Genomic DNA, 19,434 nt, shown 5'->3' on the forward strand with positions numbered 1-19,434 from the left:
GAAAGTGCTTGAATCTCTTGACAATAAAAGCCATTTCTTCATCTTCACTTTCTTCACTAATCCAGTTTTAGTTGTTAACCACCATAGTCTAGTTTATCCAAAAGTTCTAGGTTGGAACTAAGCATGACTAAGCATTTACCTAAAGCAACTAGTCAGTCCATCATGTAGGGTACTAGACTAGTCAAGTTATAATTTTACTAAGGTTCACAACGATCATGGATATCAAATCAACATCATGGCCATAACAAAGAGCATAGGAATAACTAATAAAACAATATTAATAATGAACGGTATAATTTATAAATCAATGCAGTATAAGTAAAACAACATAATTTTCACAATATGGGATTCAACATGTTCAAGGTAGATATGACTTGCCTTGATCGCTCACAAAGTCTTCAATGTCAACGGCGATGAACAGCTGATCTTCCGGAACGGCGGGATCTACACGACCAACGCGAAGAAATACAAAAAGGCTAATAAAAACCACATGAACAGAAGCAGCAAAGCACATAAATGGGTTCTACTTATTTTTAGGAGAAATTAAAGATTTGAACGGGTCGATTCCGAGTTCAAACGGTCAAGATATGGCCATTTGAAGTTTAGGTGCTGTTTAAATGGAAATTTGCAATTTTGTGAATTATTTTTCTAAAGGAAATTGATTTATTGCACAGAGAAGAGAGAGAGGGGGTCCACAGGCGGGTCCCACTTGGCAGCCGCTCGGTACACGGCGGCTCACGGCGCACAAGCACGGCCGGGAAGGAGAAGCACCCGAGCCAGGCGGCACGCCGGCGACGGCCAACGGCGCGGCGACGGTGCGACGGAGCACGGGAAGAGGAAAAACGGAAAGGGGAGGAGGCGACGGTTCTCACCGAGCAGACGCGGCGGCGAGAGGTCGACGGTGTTGCCGGCGGTGAGGAAGAAACGGCGAGAAGCTTCGGGTCGTCGTTGTCGTTGTCATTCCCGCGGTCCTCGTGCTCGACGGAGGGGTGGACGGGGAAGAGGAGGAAGCGGCGAAGCGGATGGTGGCGACGCCGGGCTCCGATGAGGTTCCGACCACTGGCGAGGGGCAGCCGGAGTTGCGACGGCGGCGACACAAGAAGAGAGCGGCGCGGCGGCCGCAAAGAGAGGAGAGGGAGAGGGTGGCGGTGTGAGGGGAGAGAGGAGGGAGTCGGGGGTCCCTTTTATAGGCCGGAGGGGAGGGATAAGGACGCCGGGGAGGGAGATCGACGCCGGCCATGGTGGATCTCACCATTGATGAGCATCATCAAAATCCACCACGAATAATGCGGGATTAAGTGGGAAATTATGGGAGAATTGGAGAGGATGAGGTGGGAATTAATTCCCCTCAATTAATTTGATGAAACGGCGAGTGGAGGAGGTGAATCAGAAGTGGACATGTGGTAGGTTCAGCCGGAGAGGAGAGAGAGGGCTGGAGGTTAGGGATGACGGGTGGGACCCACCTGTCATCGAGAGAGAGCACACCTGTCTCTGACTGGGCGCGCGGAGAACGCAAAATAGACTTAGGCCGAGGGAGAAGGAAGAGCTGGGCCGGCCCAAGGAGAGGGAGGGAGAGAGGGAAGGAGAGGGGTGGCCGGGCTGAGCCGAGAGAGGGAGAGATGGGCTGGAAACAGCCTAACTGGAGGAAGAGGATTTCTTTTAGCTTTTCTTTTTTATAAAATTATTTAATTGTTTTTGTTGCCTTATAATTATTTAGAATGCTCTGAAAATTCAAGTAAAAATTGGTTAAACATTTTGAAGCATGGGGAATTTATTAAAAATACCCACAAGCCAATTTGACATAAATCTTGGTGAATTTTAATTGTTGGAGGCTCTTTTAGGCTTTTAAAATTTCTAGAAATGCATTAAAGCACGATTTAAATTTAGGGCGATTTTCAGGGCGTTACAGTACATAGCAAAAGATGACAAAATATCGACAAATCCCTACTTATGGCACTGTTTGATAGGTGGAGGCCAGAGACACATACATTCCATCTACCGTGCGAAGAAATAACCATAACCTTGCAGGATGTGTCTATGCTCACGGGGTTGCCCATAGCCGGACAAGCAATTGTACTTTCAGACCCTCCGGAAGATTGGAGAGATGATATTGCATCACGCTATGCCTGTATTTCGCCATCTTACTCTACCGGTGATACAGACGATGATGAGGACGAAATTTTTGTCTCTGATAAAGAAACTCATGGCCCCGCATTAAAGTGATTGTCACGGTTTGAGGTAATTGATTATTTTTAATGAAGGCATATTCTATTCACATTCACATATCTCACAACAAATTGTAATTTCGTTAGGTGCGATATATGCCCGACAATGTCCAGGAGTACCAACTGACGTTGTACCTAGAGGCTTATCTCCTTTGCTGTTTGGTAGGGTGATTTTCACCGGCTCACACGGGAACACTGTGGACGCCAGGCTAATCCCACTTGCCCGCCAAATTGCTAAAAGTAATGTACCGCCATTAGCATAGTTTAGCTAGGGATCAGCCGTCCTTGCAGCCACATAGCGCGGATTATGCGACGGTTCTATTAAGACCGGACAAAGCCAGGCGATTTTCACGGGGTGTCCCCTTTTGGTCATGTTGTGATTGTACGAGCACTTCTCGTTCGGACGTCCATATATGAGCGTGGCCGTGGCCCACCAGGACGATTACACTGACGTAGTTGACGATCGTCCTACCTTCGGTACTCGTTCGTGCTACGGACCGGTACGTATGCATGCATTAAAGGAATAATTATGTCAATTCTATGATATTGCATAACTAAATCTTCAATCTCCCATCGTGTAGCCACAATGGGCGAGAATCCAGGTGCACAATGTGTACAAGTACTTCACCGAGGCGTTTGAAAGCCTTAGGGAAAACGAAGTTCGGTAGACTCCGTACACGAACGAAGAGGCCATTTTGCGTGCACCAAATGGAATTAGCATCTTATGTTACCGTGATGAAGCATACTAGATAACACGAAAGATGCTGGTGTACAACATATTCGTCGAGGGGTATAATGTTCAAAGGGTAATGCGTCAGATGGGACCGTACTAGCAAGTCCCAGTTCCTGTTGGACTTTTGCGTCCACCAAATGTGCACACGTATGTTGTTATTTTACATCACTCTCAATTTTGTGTTCTCCAACATTGTCAGATATACTCCCTCCATCTATTTTTTATAGTCATATTTCCTAATCTGAAAAAATTATTTTTGATAGGCATATTTCAATCCAACAACCTATCCTCTTAATGACTTTTTCGGATTTAATGCATGACTTTCCATTTTTCTACACAAGATTGGCTACATGGGCATCGAGAAATGTAAATATTAATGAATCGCTTGTTTACGAGGAATGACTAGTAGTATGTTTAAATAGATGATAAGTAGAATTACTTATTCTTGGTCTGTGTGTCAAGATAAAATATGACTAACAAAAGTAGATGGAGGGAGTAACTAACAGTGTATTTAACCTATTTTTGTTACAGCAAAAAGAGGCAAGATGATAACAGGTATCGTCGATCTATACACTCAAGGATGACCCCATGGATAGAGACGTGGTTGCAGGCCTTGACTAATGTCGTTCAGGGGACCAGGGCATACAACCACAACATTACGAACAATACATGGCCTGGTACTCATTGCAGAATCGCATCCGGCTGCTTCCACCCCAGGATACTGACAAGCGAGGACCACCCACTATTGGCCAAATATATGATATGCAGCTAGCACCCCCGGCTCACTTGACGGTACTACTTGCATTGAAAGATTTTGTTGCATCGATGTGTCATTATTCAAGGGGTTGCACTTTCTAACCTTGTTGATATCTTCCTTGCAGTCCGACATTGCAGGGGAATTAGTAAAGGAGGCGAAAACTTTGTGGGAGAAGCTTAGAGATGGTATCTCGTGTACTAACCAGGAAGTTATGGCCGCAGTCGACTACCTCCGTAGAAAAGGTAAGAGAATCATGCGGCTCGCGTCGTGCCGACATTAATCGGACAACTATACTCCGGCAACATCAAGAAGGACGTTCGAACCAATGCCGGAGCGTCCCTCTACCTCAACCCGCCCTTCAGCCTCCGCATGACCATCCAGTGATGGTCGGGCTGAAGGAAGGTCCACTTCATTTCGTGAGGCACCCACTATTCTGACTATCCCCGAAATCTCGGAAATCTCGGAACGCCTAGGTGGCTTCGGTTCAACTCAAGGTAAAATACATTCTTACAAAATGACAAAATAAGTGACATTTCTATTATAGACTAATTTATTCGTTTGCAGCACAACCGAAACGGGTACCCCCACATAGCTCAACGCCCATCACCTCTCAATGGCAGAGTGGGTTTGCGTCGTTTGCTGGTACGGGATAGCTCATCAATATGCTGATTTTTTCACAATTGTTTCTTCAAAATGACTAAATGATGTTTTCCAATTGATGACAGAGGGAGCGCGAATGGTCCGTCCCGTGCCTCAAATGCCTCTTGCAAGGCCACATATGATTCCTCAGATGGCTCCCGATGTGGCAACCTCACACTGGCAAGGAGGATTTGCACCATTCGCAGGTCCGGCTCCATTCAGTAACATGTTGTCACGCATATGTCCACTTGCAACTTTACTTGTGCATTTACAGGGACTAGCCAAGGTATCCCTACATACCCCAAGTGTCTGCGGCACCTATCGGTCAAGGAGGGTTTACGTCATTAGGTGGTGAGTCTTGACTTACATGTAATTTCACAATTTCATTATTTCAATTAATTAATTTTTCATGTATACGAATCTTAATTACTATTTACTTGCTGATATTTACAAAGCCTACTCAGTCAGTTCCACTGCATGCACCAACATATGGCACCAACCCATGACAAGGACAATTCATGGATTACAGTGGCACGCACATAGCCATCGTTCTTCATACACATATATTGATGGCACTTTCCTACCATACATGACTCCCACTTCAACTTAAGACAATAACTTTGTACTACATTTAATATGGATGCAAGGTACGTCGTTTGGTGCTGGAGTACAGGGTTATATGGACTTGTTGCAACAAGGTAATTGGCTATTTGGTCAATATTCCTCGCATCCTAATGAAATTCTATATATGCAAGCACCATCAACAGGTTTAGATTTTTTAGTTTATGTTATTGTTGTCTGCTCCAACTTTAACAATTTCATTGATATCTACACTGTTTGTAGGGTCGTATTGCCCTGAACTAATGTCAGGGTTTAGGCCGTACACAGCATCGTACGGCGACATATCCAGCTTCGATGGAGGGTCGTCATCGGTACCCGATGAGCTTCGGGCTTCGCAAACTAATGAAGCGCCCCAGGCGACACAGCCCACACAACCAGAGGTTGGCGATTTACAAGGAAATGACAATGACCCGCATAGATCTAACCATGAGCACCTTGAGCCCAACCGTTTGTCACTCTCAGGCCCTCGACATGCCGCAGTAGCAAGGAAAAAGACTAAAAAAAGCGAGCTACAACATCTAGAACTATGACTGACCATGATGATGAGTAGTAGTGAACATTATATCTTTGAACATTATTCTTCATGTTATGCACGATGTTTCTTAGTTCAGAAATATATCATATTTTTACGTAGGCAGTTAACACATATGATTTTTTTAACTAATAATTTTCCGTAGGATAGTTAACACAAATAATAGTCTCACTAATTAAATTAAAAGTGCAGTTTCAATGTTACTCGTGCGGTTCAAATTGGATAATACTTTTATTTTATACTACTATGACTTAAATTACATACTAATTTCATTTAACAGAGATGCAATCATACGCGTCTAAAATGGCCTCCTCTCTTTCCAATCATTTATAAATTTCACAGAGAAGCAATCATACGTGACAACTATATCTCTTCTTCATAAACGTTCTGCTGGTTCCAACTGCGTGTTGCATATTCTTAGGCCCGATCTTGAGGCAGGAACTGAGTAGTTGGTGAACTCGCTCTATGTTGTTCGTTCACTTGCTACACGGTTCCTGTCCCAAGATCGAGTCCGTTAATATGCAAAGGTGATTTTCTCTGGTGAATATGACATATTCTAAATTCATATTCTTTGTGAACTTTGCAAAAATTGCTCCCGAATGATCTCTCTACTCCTATATATATTTTTAATAAATATATATTCAATTTTTATTTTTCTATAGGTAATATATTGTTTCTTTCCTCTCTGTATCTGTAATACACTACAAGGTTTTTGGGCTCATGCCACGAAATTTGGTGCAACAACGTGATTTTCGTTGCAATAATTCTTAGGTATAGCAACAAACACCGGCAATCGTTGCAACTAACAAGGTTCTATCGCAACAATATTTCGTCATTGCTATAGTATAACGATTCGTGGCAATAGATGATATTGACGGTGCCACCTGCAGGTTGTTCATGGGCCTTTGTATTGTTAAACTTTAACTTTCCATCATTATGGCCCAGGTCAGAGTCAGCACATACATAATTATTTTGGCCCAACTAGCTGAGCTGTACATGAACTAAATTCGTGTAAAAAAAACTGGTATGTGGAAACCCTACCCTGATCGATAAAAAGTAACTGTATTAGTTTTTCATCTTCAAAGAACTGTACATTCCCCTTATACCATTTTAACCTTCACCATTGACTAGCTTATATAGTCACACATTCGTGTGACTATAACCTTCCTCTCTACTGAATGTTTTTGCATGTCATTTGTACTAATTAGCTTTGATTTTTTTCTTAAATATTGAAATGACAAATATTACTATAAATAGACATGATCAAAATCATGGTAAATTATAGTGAGTCTATGACTACGCTCTCTAGCACAGACGTGGATTTGCGATTTATAAATATAAGTTGAGTGTTCATCTATTTAAATAGATACATATATGCAATTGTCATAATGAATCAAAAAATATTCAAACATGATAATAGTAAGTAGAAGAAGTAAGCGTTTTACATTTTCACCACAGTAAAAGGACATGTAATAGTTAGGCGTTTCAATAGTCATGATTGAGGTAATATCTTGATGACAAAAAGGAGGCAATGTGTTTGAAATGGAGCCTGCCAAAAAAAAACGCATGATTTGCTATTTCTAACATATTTTTTTTCAATGTGAATGTCCAACCAGACTTGAAACTGGAAACAAAAAACAGAATGGAAAAACAGAAAGGGAAAACCAATATCTGAATTAATCCTGAATTGGTGGAAAAATTCAATGATGCGCAGTCGACTCGCTGCTTCCCGTGCTTCTTGTAGGTGATTCCCCACATAACACATAAGCTCACACATTAGCCAATATTTAGTCAATTGTTCAGTTGCACTCATATATTTGTCAGATAATGGCTAAAGATCATGCATGTTTCTGCAAGGATTTAGTACCTCCTCTGAGTCATCTTGCATTCATGTATAGATTAATTATCCTGAAACCTTGGAGAAGTAAAGAGACAATAGGATGCGATGTCAATCAGAAGAACAAAAATGCAGCAAACTCATGATGATCAACTGAAGAACGTTCTTACCATGAAAAGTGTAATAAAGCAATTGCTCATACATCAGAATTTCTCAAGTCATAGTAAGGATACTTCCCTCGAGTAGAACACTCAGAGTTCCACCTTGAGATATGTCCACACCAAAGTTTTTTTTTTTTTTTTTTTTTTTTTTGTGTGCGTGTGGAAAAAGGGACAAAATCCAAGATCAAGCTCAAAGCTCTGGCTGGAATCATCATCATTCAGGTGAAAGCTAGGCAAGATTGTTTGTCGGCATAGTTACTTAATGGTGTAGTTCTGAGTTCCGCATTTCAATTTAATTATGTGAGTACACTTAATGGCTGACAAATATTGTAGTTTGAAAAAGTTTAGTAAGATACATGAACACTACAGCTGGTAGGGTATTCTGTCAACAGAAACATCATGGAAGTATTAGTTAGTTACATTCCATAATATGGAACTGCAAGTGTAAGGAATCAATAAGATGATCAATACTGATTTTTGACTAATTGATACTCTGCAAAAGAAAATCTGAAACACGAACATGATTTCCTTTTTGGATTTCAGCCACCACCCAGTTGTGTCAAATAGATCAGGTAGAAACATTGGGCATTAATTTGGAGTATTTAAAATTACTGAACATTCAGTTTCTGTTCACAGAAATCAAGTTCTAATTTGTTCTACAGTGTATAATCTGTTCTAAATCTTCCATCGCACTGGTAAAAAATAATCAGCGAAGTGTTTTTGTTTTTGTTGATGTTTTCAGGTCCATTGAAAAGAAACAAAATAAATTCAGTAGAACGCCTAATTTACATGACTTGCATTGAGAAGCTCAATACCTTGCTGAATTAAACTTTAGAAAAACTATGCAATTTTTATATAAAATTGTATCCAATGAGTATGATCTTTCTTGCATCTTAAAACGTCTTAGGCTTAGAAACGTTTTTTTTATTTCCAATCATTATTAGGCTAATAGTGGGAGCAATAAGGGAATATAAAAGATGAATGATATGCTCTTAGTGCTTCCACTATGTGATGCTTATCTTGAAGGAGACCAAGGGCTGGTAGCAGAATGATGAAAGTTGTGCTATGAGGCAGATGGATGATCCAGAATGTCCTGTCAACTACTACATGCGACAATATGAAATCCCTTTCGCTAGAGCAAGCAACACATAACATCTCATTTGAGAATGTACAATTTACAGATCTGCATACATTCAATATATCTTCTTGAAACTATTCCTGAAACTGAACCACAATTCAATTCTGTTTATCTAGGTACCCAATAGGAAATAATAATGCTTAGAAATATCAGTTATGAAGTAAAAGTGCTTGTCTTTTCTTCCCTGTAAAGTTCTTCTTCCCTTTTACTTTATCCCTATCCTGCTTCTACCAATGATCTAAGGATCATACCTATTGCACTCACTGAACTCAAAATATATATCATACTTACAGTCTTTGTAGATTGGGAAGGCCAGAGAAACTTCCAGGAATGGATCCGTTTAGAAGATTGTGAGAAAGATCTCTGCAAAAATTGTATAAGCATGCATATAAACTAAAACTGCAAGTCTGTGCAATCAGAATGATCAAAAAAGATAGCTTGGTCGCCAAATGCTTAGTAAAATTGAATAAACAAAAGATAACACAAGTTGTTAGTAAAGGATCTATTATTATACATCGTGCTTATGTTGCTTGCTGGTCGGCCAGATGGTAAACCCCTCAACTGATTCCAACTAAGATCTCTGAACATAAATAAGGCAAGGATCAGAGCTGCCACACACAAATTTGTTTCTGCTAACTACGGAAATAGAATTTTCTGCTCCTGAGAAAGTGAGGTTGCAGTCTTGAAATTCGTCACATACAAATAGCCAAGTTGGGCTATTCCACTGACATCAGGGACAGGTCCTTCCAAGCTGCAGTTCCTCAAACTCCTGATGAAGACCATATGAAATAGATTTAGCCTCTAAGTTTCATAATTACCGAGTGTAGATTCTGTAGAAGTCTGAGTTAAACCTATATTCTTGATATAGAACTTCACCACTTGATTTGCAAGACATTCAAAACGCAACCCTCCTAAAATTCATTTCAGCACTACAGTAAGAGGTGGAATTGCAGACAGCAGTAAGAAATACTTACAATTTCAAAAGTGTGGTGATATTGGCATAAGATGAAGGAATTGAGGTTCCTGAGAAATTATTGTTGTCAAGCTGGCTGAAATTGTTTTGAACAGATATAATTAGAAAGGGCTTTATATGTGTCGACGTTTGATGTCGCGATTCCGGTATTTGCATAGTATGGGGATCGTTGGTACTAGAATATATATGCGAGATTGTAGTAAAAGAGACAGAGGCGAGGATTTTTATACAGGTTCGGGCCCCTGAATTGTCAGGTAATAACCCTACATCCTGTTGGCCGAAGCCGGTCGTTGCTCTTATTCATCATAATTACACCAGTATAATATTTGGGATAGCCTATCTAACTGTTGTCGACATGACGGTCTGAAGGTCTGACTCGTAGTCGACAACAGGGTAGCCTTCCTCCTCGAATCCGCATCCGGTGAGATCAGAGACAGCGCTATATCTCTCCTGACGGTATCCGTAGGCACCGTAGGGGACTAGCCATGCCTATCTCTGAAGTCGATATCCGGCGTCTTGTCTTGGCGTATCTTAGCTTGTATGTTGTGGCTTCTGTTTTGATCTATTGTTCTGTGTATGTTGATTGTCTCTCCTCTCCTCCTAGGGGGCCTTGTATTTATACCCATAGGTGTCCCCTTGTCCAAGTAGAACTAGGGAAATCAATATGGATACAATCCGAGTAGTCCTTGTCGTTTCCATATAGAACTCTGGTTGTCTTTCCTTATCCGGAACTCCCTCCATATCCGAAGTCAGTTCCCGTATAAGACATGGTATGTGGTGGGTCCTGCCGAGATTTAGTCAACTACTATTAGGTATGTGGTATCCATAACCCTGACAGTAGCCCCGACTTCAATGCAAATGAACAAATTCATATTCTCAACCGCAGACCTTGGAATAATTGCTATCAAGCTCACGTGACCCGTTCTCGGTGAGTTCAGAGATAACGTTAGACTTCCCTTATCAGCCTCAAGCGGGCACCTATAGGGTTTGTTTGAGTCAATCTCCGACGTCAACCAAGAAGGTACAGAGCATACGACTAAGTCTCCCGTCTTGCTGTAATCGAGAATTTGGATTGAAGTCAAGAAATTTTATCTCGGCGGGTACACCATCTTTTCATTCCGTATTCCTTGTCGAGATCCACGAACCGTTCTCGAGCGATCAAGAAGGCGCAAAGACTGCGACGATGCCTTGTCAACATTTGTCGTACTCGCCTTAGTCGATCTTGGTGTAGAACCATAGAGACATGGAGTTCTCGATAATGTCAAATAGAATTTTCCTGAAATCAATACTCAGAAAAGAATATTAGATAGAAATAGCCTCCGAGCGAACGCTCAAAGGGTGACATGTTATAATATGTATGGAAAACTAAAAATAAATTAAATTTATAAACCAATGTTTTGTGTATGAGTGTCTTCTCTTTTACCGACTTTGATCAGTCAGTTTGTTGAGTCATACACTCTCCCTAGCCCCCAGCCTTGTTGTCGGAGAATTGTTCTCGGAGAATAAGGCTCTTGGACCCTTGACCTGCCTTGGTTGAAAAAGCACTGACCCTAGCCCCCAGCCGTGAAGTTGGAAAACTCAATTTCCGATTACACAGCTTGGTTAATACGCACGGCGAGAACTCTTACATGACCAGATCTTACATGGTCGTTTGTCTCTACATGATCCGACAAGGCCTTATCCGCTCTGGGCGTCCCCAGCCAAAGTTCCTTTAGGTTCCTCAGAGGCCTTGTCAGGACAGCGTAAAGGGATATGAGGATAGGTTTCAACTCTAGGTGTCGTCGTGGTAAGGGATCTCTGGGTAAAACAGTTGGCAATATTGTGTACCTGATATCAACTTTGTTGGAGTAGAGGTAATGGGAGGATTGCTACACCGCTGGTCGAAAACCAGTTGTAGCCCCAACTCGACCACTTAAAGTAAAGGTAGTGGGAGAATAGCTACACCACTGGTCGAGGACCGGGTAGTAGTCGTAACATGACCACTTGAAGTGGAACTAGTGGGAGAATCGCTACACCGCTGGTTGAGACCCAAGTGTAGCCTTAACTCGACCACCTAAAGTGGAAGTAGTGGGCGAATCGCTACACCGCTGGTCGAGGACCAGGTAGTAGTCGTAACTCGACCACTTAAAGTGGAAATAGTGGGAGAATTGCTACACTGCTGGTCGAGGACCAGGTAGTAGTCGTAACTCAACCACTAGAAGTAAATGTATGAGAGATCGCTACGGTTGACTGGTTGAGAACCAGTGAGTAGGTGTCTCTCGACCATTTGAAGTTGGTACGAGGGCCGCTATGCTGCCGGTCAAAGACCAGTCGTAGCTGTCCCTCAACCATCTGAAGTCATCTGAAGTCGTGGTGCGAGGACCACTATGCTATTGGCGTAGTCGTAACTCGACTATCTGAAGTTAAGGCGCGAGAGATTGCTACGATTTACTGGTTCGAGAACCAGCAAGTAGAATTATCTCTTGAACGCCAATGGAAGTTGCGGTGCGAGAGATTGCTACGGTTTACTGGTTCGAGAACCAGCGAGCGAGTAGAATTATCTCTCGAACGCCAATGGAAGTTGCGGTGCAAGAGATTGCTACGGTTTACTGGTTCGAGAACCAGCGAGCGAGTAGAATTATCTCTCGAACGCCAATAGAAGTTGCGGTGCGAGAGATTGCTACGGTTTATGTAACATCCCGGGTATTTAGCTATAGTCTTAGTCATGCTAATGACTTGGTCACATTGGCTGAGAGCGGTGTTGATTGAGCCACGATACTGGCTAGGACCTATAAATATATTGATTGTTGTTTTATTCTAGATATTAAATGGTTTCTCGATTGTTTCCTTATCATTTATTTATTTAGTCATATCCATATGCATCATTGATTTATTCTTAGTTAGACTAAACCTGGTGAGGAGTGGGATAATTTAGTTTTGGTTAAACTATAGTGTAGATTAGTCGCTACGAAGCGAGGTACACATATGCACAGTAGAATCACAGTTCTTTATTTACAGTTTACCACTACAGGTCTGCATACATACATGCATATAATTGTACACTAGAAATTTTACAGTATGCATTCTATATATTGTGCATATACATGGTGATTATAGATATCATATCATAAACTGAACCATCTCAGTCAAAGATTCAATAATTATTTATTTTTCAGAAAAACTCTTGAGTTCTAGGGCAATTGCATATCAGTCCCTAAATTCATAGTAATCTTAAATTTTACTAACTTGTGGGACTCAAGTGCAAAAGCACTAAACATGTCAGGCTTTACAAAATTTCTACTGATAGTAAATATAGCTTGAGATTATCACACCAAACCAGCTTTGTTGAGGTGGCAGCAAGCCCTTATCCAACCGGCATGCAAGCAGGTGAGTCACCTTCACAAAGGAAAAAAATTAACCCATATATCAACCCAGCTACTAGAGAACCAGTCTTGGTTATATCGGTTGGAAACCAATCTCAAGCAGCAGCCATAGTAAAATACTCCTCAGTCGCAGGAACAACCAACCACAGAATCAAGCAGTAGTAGCCAGCAGTTCGGTTGAAAAACCAGCTCAAATTAGAGAGAAATAGCAGAGAGAAGTAGCTAATAGTCTAGCACCACAATCACACCGTATCTCAATAGTAGCAGCCATAGAACAAAAATCGGTGAGAGAGAGTAAGAGGAGAAGCCACCAGCAGCAGCTCAAACAAGATGGAGCAGAAATCAAGCAAGAGGATCAACTCCAGGAGGAGCAAGGGAAGTAGCAGATCCAGATACCAATCAAGATTTTCACATACCTTACCGTATAAATCATAGCAGCAAGAAGATGCTGAAATGAGACATCAGAGAGACCAACCTGAAGAAGGAGCAAGTGGTGATCTAGCAGTCCAGCTCAGGAAGATGAAGGAAATGCCCAAATACCCTTAGTTTCTGGAGGAGCAGCTGGTGCCTGAGCAAGGAGGAGAAATATTCAATTGTTCTAGTTCCAATAAGGGAGTGAAGTTACAGTCCCAGCAGGAGAAGTGGTAGAACCAGAGAGGGAGAAACCACACAATCTTCACAGCCACACCAGAGTCATTAACAAGGTAATCCTGAAATAAGAATGATAGGGAAATCACATCATGGCATGATTCTTGGTTGATGCATATATTAGTATGTTTAGGAGTTGTGTGCATGCACTTAGTTATATCCATTAAACCTGAAAAATGAACCTAAGTAGATGGCAGCCATGTTGATCTGTGCATATACTAGTACTAGATGTTGGGGTTATATTACTGAATATGCATCCTTAGTTCAATAAGGTAAAGTTTTTTTGAGTAGTTGGACAGGATAATATCATCCTAAATTTAGTGGATTCTCAGAAGGATAATTCAAGTACAGATCGGTTATCTCATTTCATAGTTAGCAACAAGAATTATTCCAGATGAGTTATAAATGCATTTCAGTTAAGGGTTTGCATATGTGCATAGTTCTTGAAATCAGGATTCATGATAGACCCTATAGTAGGAACCTTGATTACATAAACAATTAGAACTAATTATAACCTGACTGAATTTGACCTTATGAATATAGCAGAAGTTCAGGAGGCACTGGTATTTCAGATTAAAATATAAAAGATTAGGTAGCAGCAGGTTTTAGTAAAAAGAATAGAATTGAGCAATTAAGGATAGCATGTGAAATTAGTAGATTATGAATCTGGGTTTGCATATGTATCTAGTTCCTTACTACAAAATTCAGAAAAGACATCATAGGATGAATCTGGATGTACATTTAAGCATGTATAGTGTTAAGTAATAATAGTTGTACTAAATCGTAAAGACTTAACAGAACATGCAAGTTTCTTTACCAGATCATTATGTGCAGGAGAGTAAATGTTAGAGCATAGTCTCATAATAAAACCATTATAAATAATAGTTGACCAGTAGTCTAATTTATCAACAACTCTAATCTAATAAATTATGTAGAGATGAAATTCTGGACATATAGACCAGCAGTATATTATTTAGAGAAACAAATTATCATTTATTAACTTCAAGATTCAAGTTTTAGGGATTTTCAGTCCAATAATTCTTAGTATAGATATTGCCATGATTATCAAAGTGTAGAACCATGTAAATTGCTTCATCATTGAATAAGATTTTAGCTAAAGATCTGGTCCTGCTAGTATGTCACTATCTTCAGAAGATTCAGTTAATTCAACATGTATGCATATATAAGGACCAATGATGTTAGTGTGATTTAAATTTCAGTAATTCAATTCATGGGTTTATTCATGTCTGGATTCATTCATCGTGAGCATATAGGCATCATCCATCTTAGCAAGCCAATTTCTCTAGAACCCTAGAACTACTAATTACAATCCATAGCATAGAGTCATCAAGTTGATCATTAGGATTAGTTTACAAGTATCATTAGTGCATTACAACCATAAATCAGTAGTAGATAAGGGGAAGAACACCTTACTAGTACAACACTAGAGATCAGGGAAAAGGAGATAGAAGAGCGAAATTGAAGTGGTAGCAGCGATAGGGGCCAGGGGAAAACTTCCCTAAATCCTTATCTCGCCGGAGTTGGTCGCCGGTTGCATCTTAGGTTGAGGAGGCTGGAGGCTAGGGTTAGCAGAAACGAGCTCATGGGAGCTAGGGGAACCGATTCGCGGCTGCGGGACATCTGCTAGAGGGGTCGCCGGAGTGGGGCGCGGCAGCCGGCGCTAGGGAGAGTGACGGCGTCGCCGGCGCTGCCTAGGAAGCGGCGGCGCTGGAGAGAGCGTGAGGGAGAGAAGAGGAGAACGAGGAAAAAGAGAGAAGAGGAAGAAGGTGGTGTAGTGGACTTTTTTGTTGGGCTTCTACATGTGGGCTGTATGCCTGTATATAGGAGGAATTTTTTTTATTTATAATTTTTTTTATTAAAAGTTTTACAAAAATAATTTTCCATTTTGAAAATTGACGGAAATAGTCGCCTACCGCCCTCTGGGAGGGCGATTTTTAAAAATCGCCCTCCCAGAGGGCGGCGAAAATGACGTGGCAGACGGCCGTTCGCTCTCGGGCGACGGCCGTCAACGAAATTTGCAGGCGGCCCCCTTGCCGCCCTCCGCGAGGGCGATTTTGTACTGTGCGGGGGGCCGCCTGCAAATGGGCGGCGAGGGGGGGCATGGAAATTTGCAGGCGGCCCCCTTGCCGCCCTCCGCGAGGGCGATTTTGCACTGTGCGGGGGCCCGCCTGCAAATGGGCGGCGAGGGGGCATGGAATTTTGCAGGCGGCCCCCTTGCCGCCCTGGGGGAGGGCGATTTTGTACTGTGCTCTATATTTTTTTTATATAAATATCAATAGTTATCAAATCTTTTTATATTGAAAACTATACAAGATTAAAATCTCCAAGATTGGTAAAATACAATTTTATTATTTTTTAGGGCATATTTGGAATGTTACCGTACAAATATTTTGTTAATGCCAAAATATAAGCAAGTTTTGGCACTACCAAATATTTGGTAAGGTAAAATTGCATTTGATCATATTTGGTTTGCTGCCAAAATGTAAAATTGTAGTGAAGAATGTTGTACATAATCTCAATTCTAGATTACGTATTACCAATTAATAGGCTTCCATTTTCGTGTGTGGTGTGGTAGTGGGAAAGAAGATATGAAGAGGTTGCCTTCAGATTGTCAATTATATAGCGTCGTTTTCACTGCAATATATGTGAACTCAATGAGATACATTATTCATTAGATGTGACAAGACGATCACGCGTGGGCGTGATTCACTTTATGTCAACAGGCAGCGCCGAAAGTTGATAGTGATAACTCGAGCTGCCGCTTTTCATGTGTGCTGTTGTGGACTGTGCGCGCTACTGGATATGGCACTACCGTGAAGCGCCGAAAGTGTGTTGTTGTGAGCATAAGTTGTTCAAGCACCATACGAATGAAAAGAACTACGTAGACGAGACAAACACAAGTAGTACTGCAGTAGTAATAGCAAAAGTAGTACTGCTTTACAAGTTTGTAAGCCAAAAGAAACGGTCACATAAGGACTGAAGAGGTAGAACACTACTGACGAGGCCTCTTACCCCTGTCCCTCCTACCCTGCGCCCTAATGTGCCCCTGGGAGTACGTGAGTCGGTCCGGGGGTACGGCACGGCCAACCCGTCCTGCCTGTACAGGTGTGACCTCTGGCTGCTCCTGAGTGTGCGCCTCTGGAGCTCCTCCAAGCTGAGAGGAGCCTAGTACGTCCTGGTGGTCTGCACCGTGCAAGTCGTCGTCGTAGAACTGGCTAGTAGGACCAGTCCTACCGGCGTGAGACGAAGAGGCCCCAGTACCGAAGATCCCGGCTGCAAATCCTGCTGGACAAGGACCATCAGTTTCGTATAGGTATTTAACAGTATTAATAAAAAGTAAAGTACCGTGTGGGCGAGGGATCGACGCTCCGTGAGAGGAAGAGCTGGCGAACGCGCCTGAAGAGGTGGCGAACGCCCCTGCGGAGCTCGCGGAAGCGCCGGTCGTGCCTGCGAACGCGCTCGAAGGCATACGAGGTCCTGCGATGAGGAAACGTGCAGTTAAAACATGGTGACACATTCGTGCAAAAGCTGAAACAAAAATGAACTAATATCTGGGCTGAACTGTACCGTGCGAAACCGGTGCTGTAGGTCGCACTGCTCCGAAGCTAGGGGCGCTCGAAGACAAACGAGGTCCTGCTCCGACGGTAGGACCGCGAGGCCGTGGGTGTACCGGACCAGCTGGAGGTACGACGTCCACGGCGCTGCGACAGGAGAAGACGCGCATGACCGCACGCATCTTCTCCTGCATCCGGTCGAAGGTCGACCTCTGCTCAACGTCAGTCAAGTGCAAACCTCTGTTCAACCTCACCTGGACTGCGGTGATATCGGCACTGATATCCCGTGCCGCATCAGCCTATGCAAGATGGAAATAAAAAATTCAGTAGTTGTCCTATATTATGCAAGATAAATGACATAATTGTTGGAAGTAATACAAATTGGACGTACCGCCACGAAGTAGTCTCGGTCACGGTGCGTGGGATACGCGTCCGTGACAGCGGCAACGTGCGGCTCTGGGGCGTCTGGAGTGAAGGTCACACGCGCACGAGTGCGAGGAAGGTACCAGCGAAGGTAGTCACGGTAGTTCTCCTCCGTGTGTGGGAAGAGCTCGTTGATCACCTCCTCTGTAGCTAACACCCAGTCGTCAACGTACTGCTGTACACGTGGAGCCCAAAGTGCGCCTGCTAGCTGTCCCCGTCGAGTCAACCTGTGAAGAGAGGTAAATTGTATGGCTCGATGATGTAATTATCATAAAAATTTAGAAATGAACAATCCGAACTCACGAGTGGTCGGCAGGGGGGACGGTCGGCTGCACGTTGCCGGGAAACACCTGCCTAAGTCCGAACTGTCTCATCACACGCTGCGATCACACGCTGCGGCCAGTGAGGCTCAACGAAAATGTCGAACACCATCGGCAGGATGGTGAGCCAGTAAGCCTGGTCGCGTGTGCACAAGGACGAAAGTCCTAGCGGTGCTCTCGCAGCGACGGCCTCTTCTGTGTACGGCTCCCAGATGACGTCGCTCGGCTGGAGACGGTCAAACTCGAACACGAAGTCCGGGTAACCACGTCTCACCTGGACGTGAGCGTAACGACGCTGCAATAAACATGATCGGAATTAGACATGTTATGTGAAGGAAAAAAAAAGAAGAGGACTGATAAACTTATAACGCAGCGAAGTTGCACTAACCCCACGTCGACACCAGTAAGTCCCCATCGTGGGACCGTCCTCTGGCCACTGCGCGCTGCGACCAACCCCGTAGGGTGCGCTGTCCACCACTGGTCGCCCTATGGCAAACCTCTCGGCTGCCCAAAGCTGAAGCAACATAGGACAGCCAGCGATGATCGCTCCCGCGTCAGTCTTCGTGCACGCCTCACAGAGGGCACGGTACGTGGCTGCTAGCACGGCAGAACCCCAGCTCCACTGCGGCACGTCCTGTGGCTGAGCATCCGCGATGGACCGTGCGTAGTGGACCAGCCGGAAGTCCACAGCGTGCCCGTGGGTGCTAGTGAACATCACCCACCCGAACAACCACAACAGGTACGCCTCAAGGGAGCGTCGGACCGAGTAATCATCAGCGTCAGGGTGCAGAAGGTCCGCCTACAGTTAAGAATGAAATGTTAGTACAAAACACTGATCCGGTCGCAAATAAGCACGTATGATAATAACAACTTATTTACTTACAGTGAACTGGAGCAACCAAGCCTTGCTAGGCCCGACTGTAGAGTACGGAGGAAGGGTGGTGGTCGGTCCTAGGTGTGGAAGGCGCATCACCTGCTCGAAGCGCGCAGTGATATCCTCCTTCCACCCAAAAACACCGTCGACGGGACCAACTGGTGCTCCCGCCAGCGGTAGCCCGAGCAGGTACGACACGTCCTGCAGTGTCGGAGCCATCTCCCCACAGGGAAGGTGGAACGTGTGCGTCTCAGGTCTCCAGCGGTCTACAAGAGCGGCAAGGAGTGACCGGTCTGCATCCCACCGCTTCGCTGGGTCACGGTCGTCCGCCGCCGCCTCAACAAGCCTACAAAGTGGTAGAAGGCCTGCCGCACGCAACCTGTATAGAGCAAACTTCAAACATAAGTATAAAACAAAGCAAAGTTGAGTTGAAATGTGAACATACGCGTACCAAGGAACGTGACGGAAGGTGCCGAGCTGTGCACCCTCGACTGCTGACAGGAACGAGCGGTGGTTCCTGTCAATCCCACGGTTCAACAGCGCCGGTGTGTCGTACGCCATACCTGCATCAAATAGGTTGATCAGAAACATATAAATAATTAGTTCAACATAAGTA

General features: G+C 43.4%; 1 protein-coding gene and 4 long non-coding RNA genes across 5 annotated transcripts; all 5 read right to left on the reverse strand.

Moving 5' to 3' along the window:
• Positions 1–277: 277 nt before the first annotated feature.
• LOC107281272 (uncharacterized) lies at positions 278–1,359 on the reverse strand. The gene is made up of 2 exons (XR_010741857.1): positions 873–1,359; positions 278–444 (listed from the first exon to the last, which is right to left on the reverse strand). It is a non-coding gene; the product is annotated as an uncharacterized lncRNA (long non-coding RNA).
• A 7,264-nt stretch (positions 1,360–8,623) lies between these two features.
• LOC107281443 (uncharacterized) lies at positions 8,624–9,638 on the reverse strand. Its single transcript, XR_010742051.1, has 4 exons — positions 9,495–9,638; positions 9,344–9,412; positions 9,158–9,223; positions 8,624–9,006 (listed from the first exon to the last, which is right to left on the reverse strand). It is a non-coding gene; the product is annotated as an uncharacterized lncRNA (long non-coding RNA).
• A 178-nt stretch (positions 9,639–9,816) lies between these two features.
• On the reverse strand, positions 9,817–10,933 carry LOC136356954 (uncharacterized). The gene is made up of 2 exons (XR_010742052.1): positions 10,505–10,933; positions 9,817–10,400 (listed from the first exon to the last, which is right to left on the reverse strand). It is a non-coding gene; the product is annotated as an uncharacterized lncRNA (long non-coding RNA).
• A 1,804-nt stretch (positions 10,934–12,737) lies between these two features.
• On the reverse strand, positions 12,738–14,519 carry LOC107281442 (uncharacterized). The gene is made up of 3 exons (XR_001546951.3): positions 13,630–14,519; positions 13,454–13,546; positions 12,738–12,991 (listed from the first exon to the last, which is right to left on the reverse strand). It is a non-coding gene; the product is annotated as an uncharacterized lncRNA (long non-coding RNA).
• A 1,528-nt stretch (positions 14,520–16,047) lies between these two features.
• LOC136357087 (uncharacterized) lies at positions 16,048–18,003 on the reverse strand. Its single transcript, XM_066311837.1, has 5 exons — positions 17,928–18,003; positions 17,593–17,851; positions 17,215–17,500; positions 16,993–17,124; positions 16,048–16,929 (listed from the first exon to the last, which is right to left on the reverse strand). The coding sequence occupies exons 1-5, from the start codon at positions 17,996–17,998 to the stop codon at positions 16,640–16,642; spliced, it is 1,038 nt and encodes a 345-aa protein (XP_066167934.1). The 5' UTR covers positions 17,999–18,003; the 3' UTR covers positions 16,048–16,639.
• Between the last annotated feature and the right edge of the window lie 1,431 nt (positions 18,004–19,434).

Source organism: Oryza sativa, chromosome 6 (genome assembly GCF_034140825.1).
Source record: "Oryza sativa Japonica Group chromosome 6, ASM3414082v1".
NCBI lineage: Eukaryota > Viridiplantae > Streptophyta > Magnoliopsida > Poales > Poaceae > Oryza > Oryza sativa.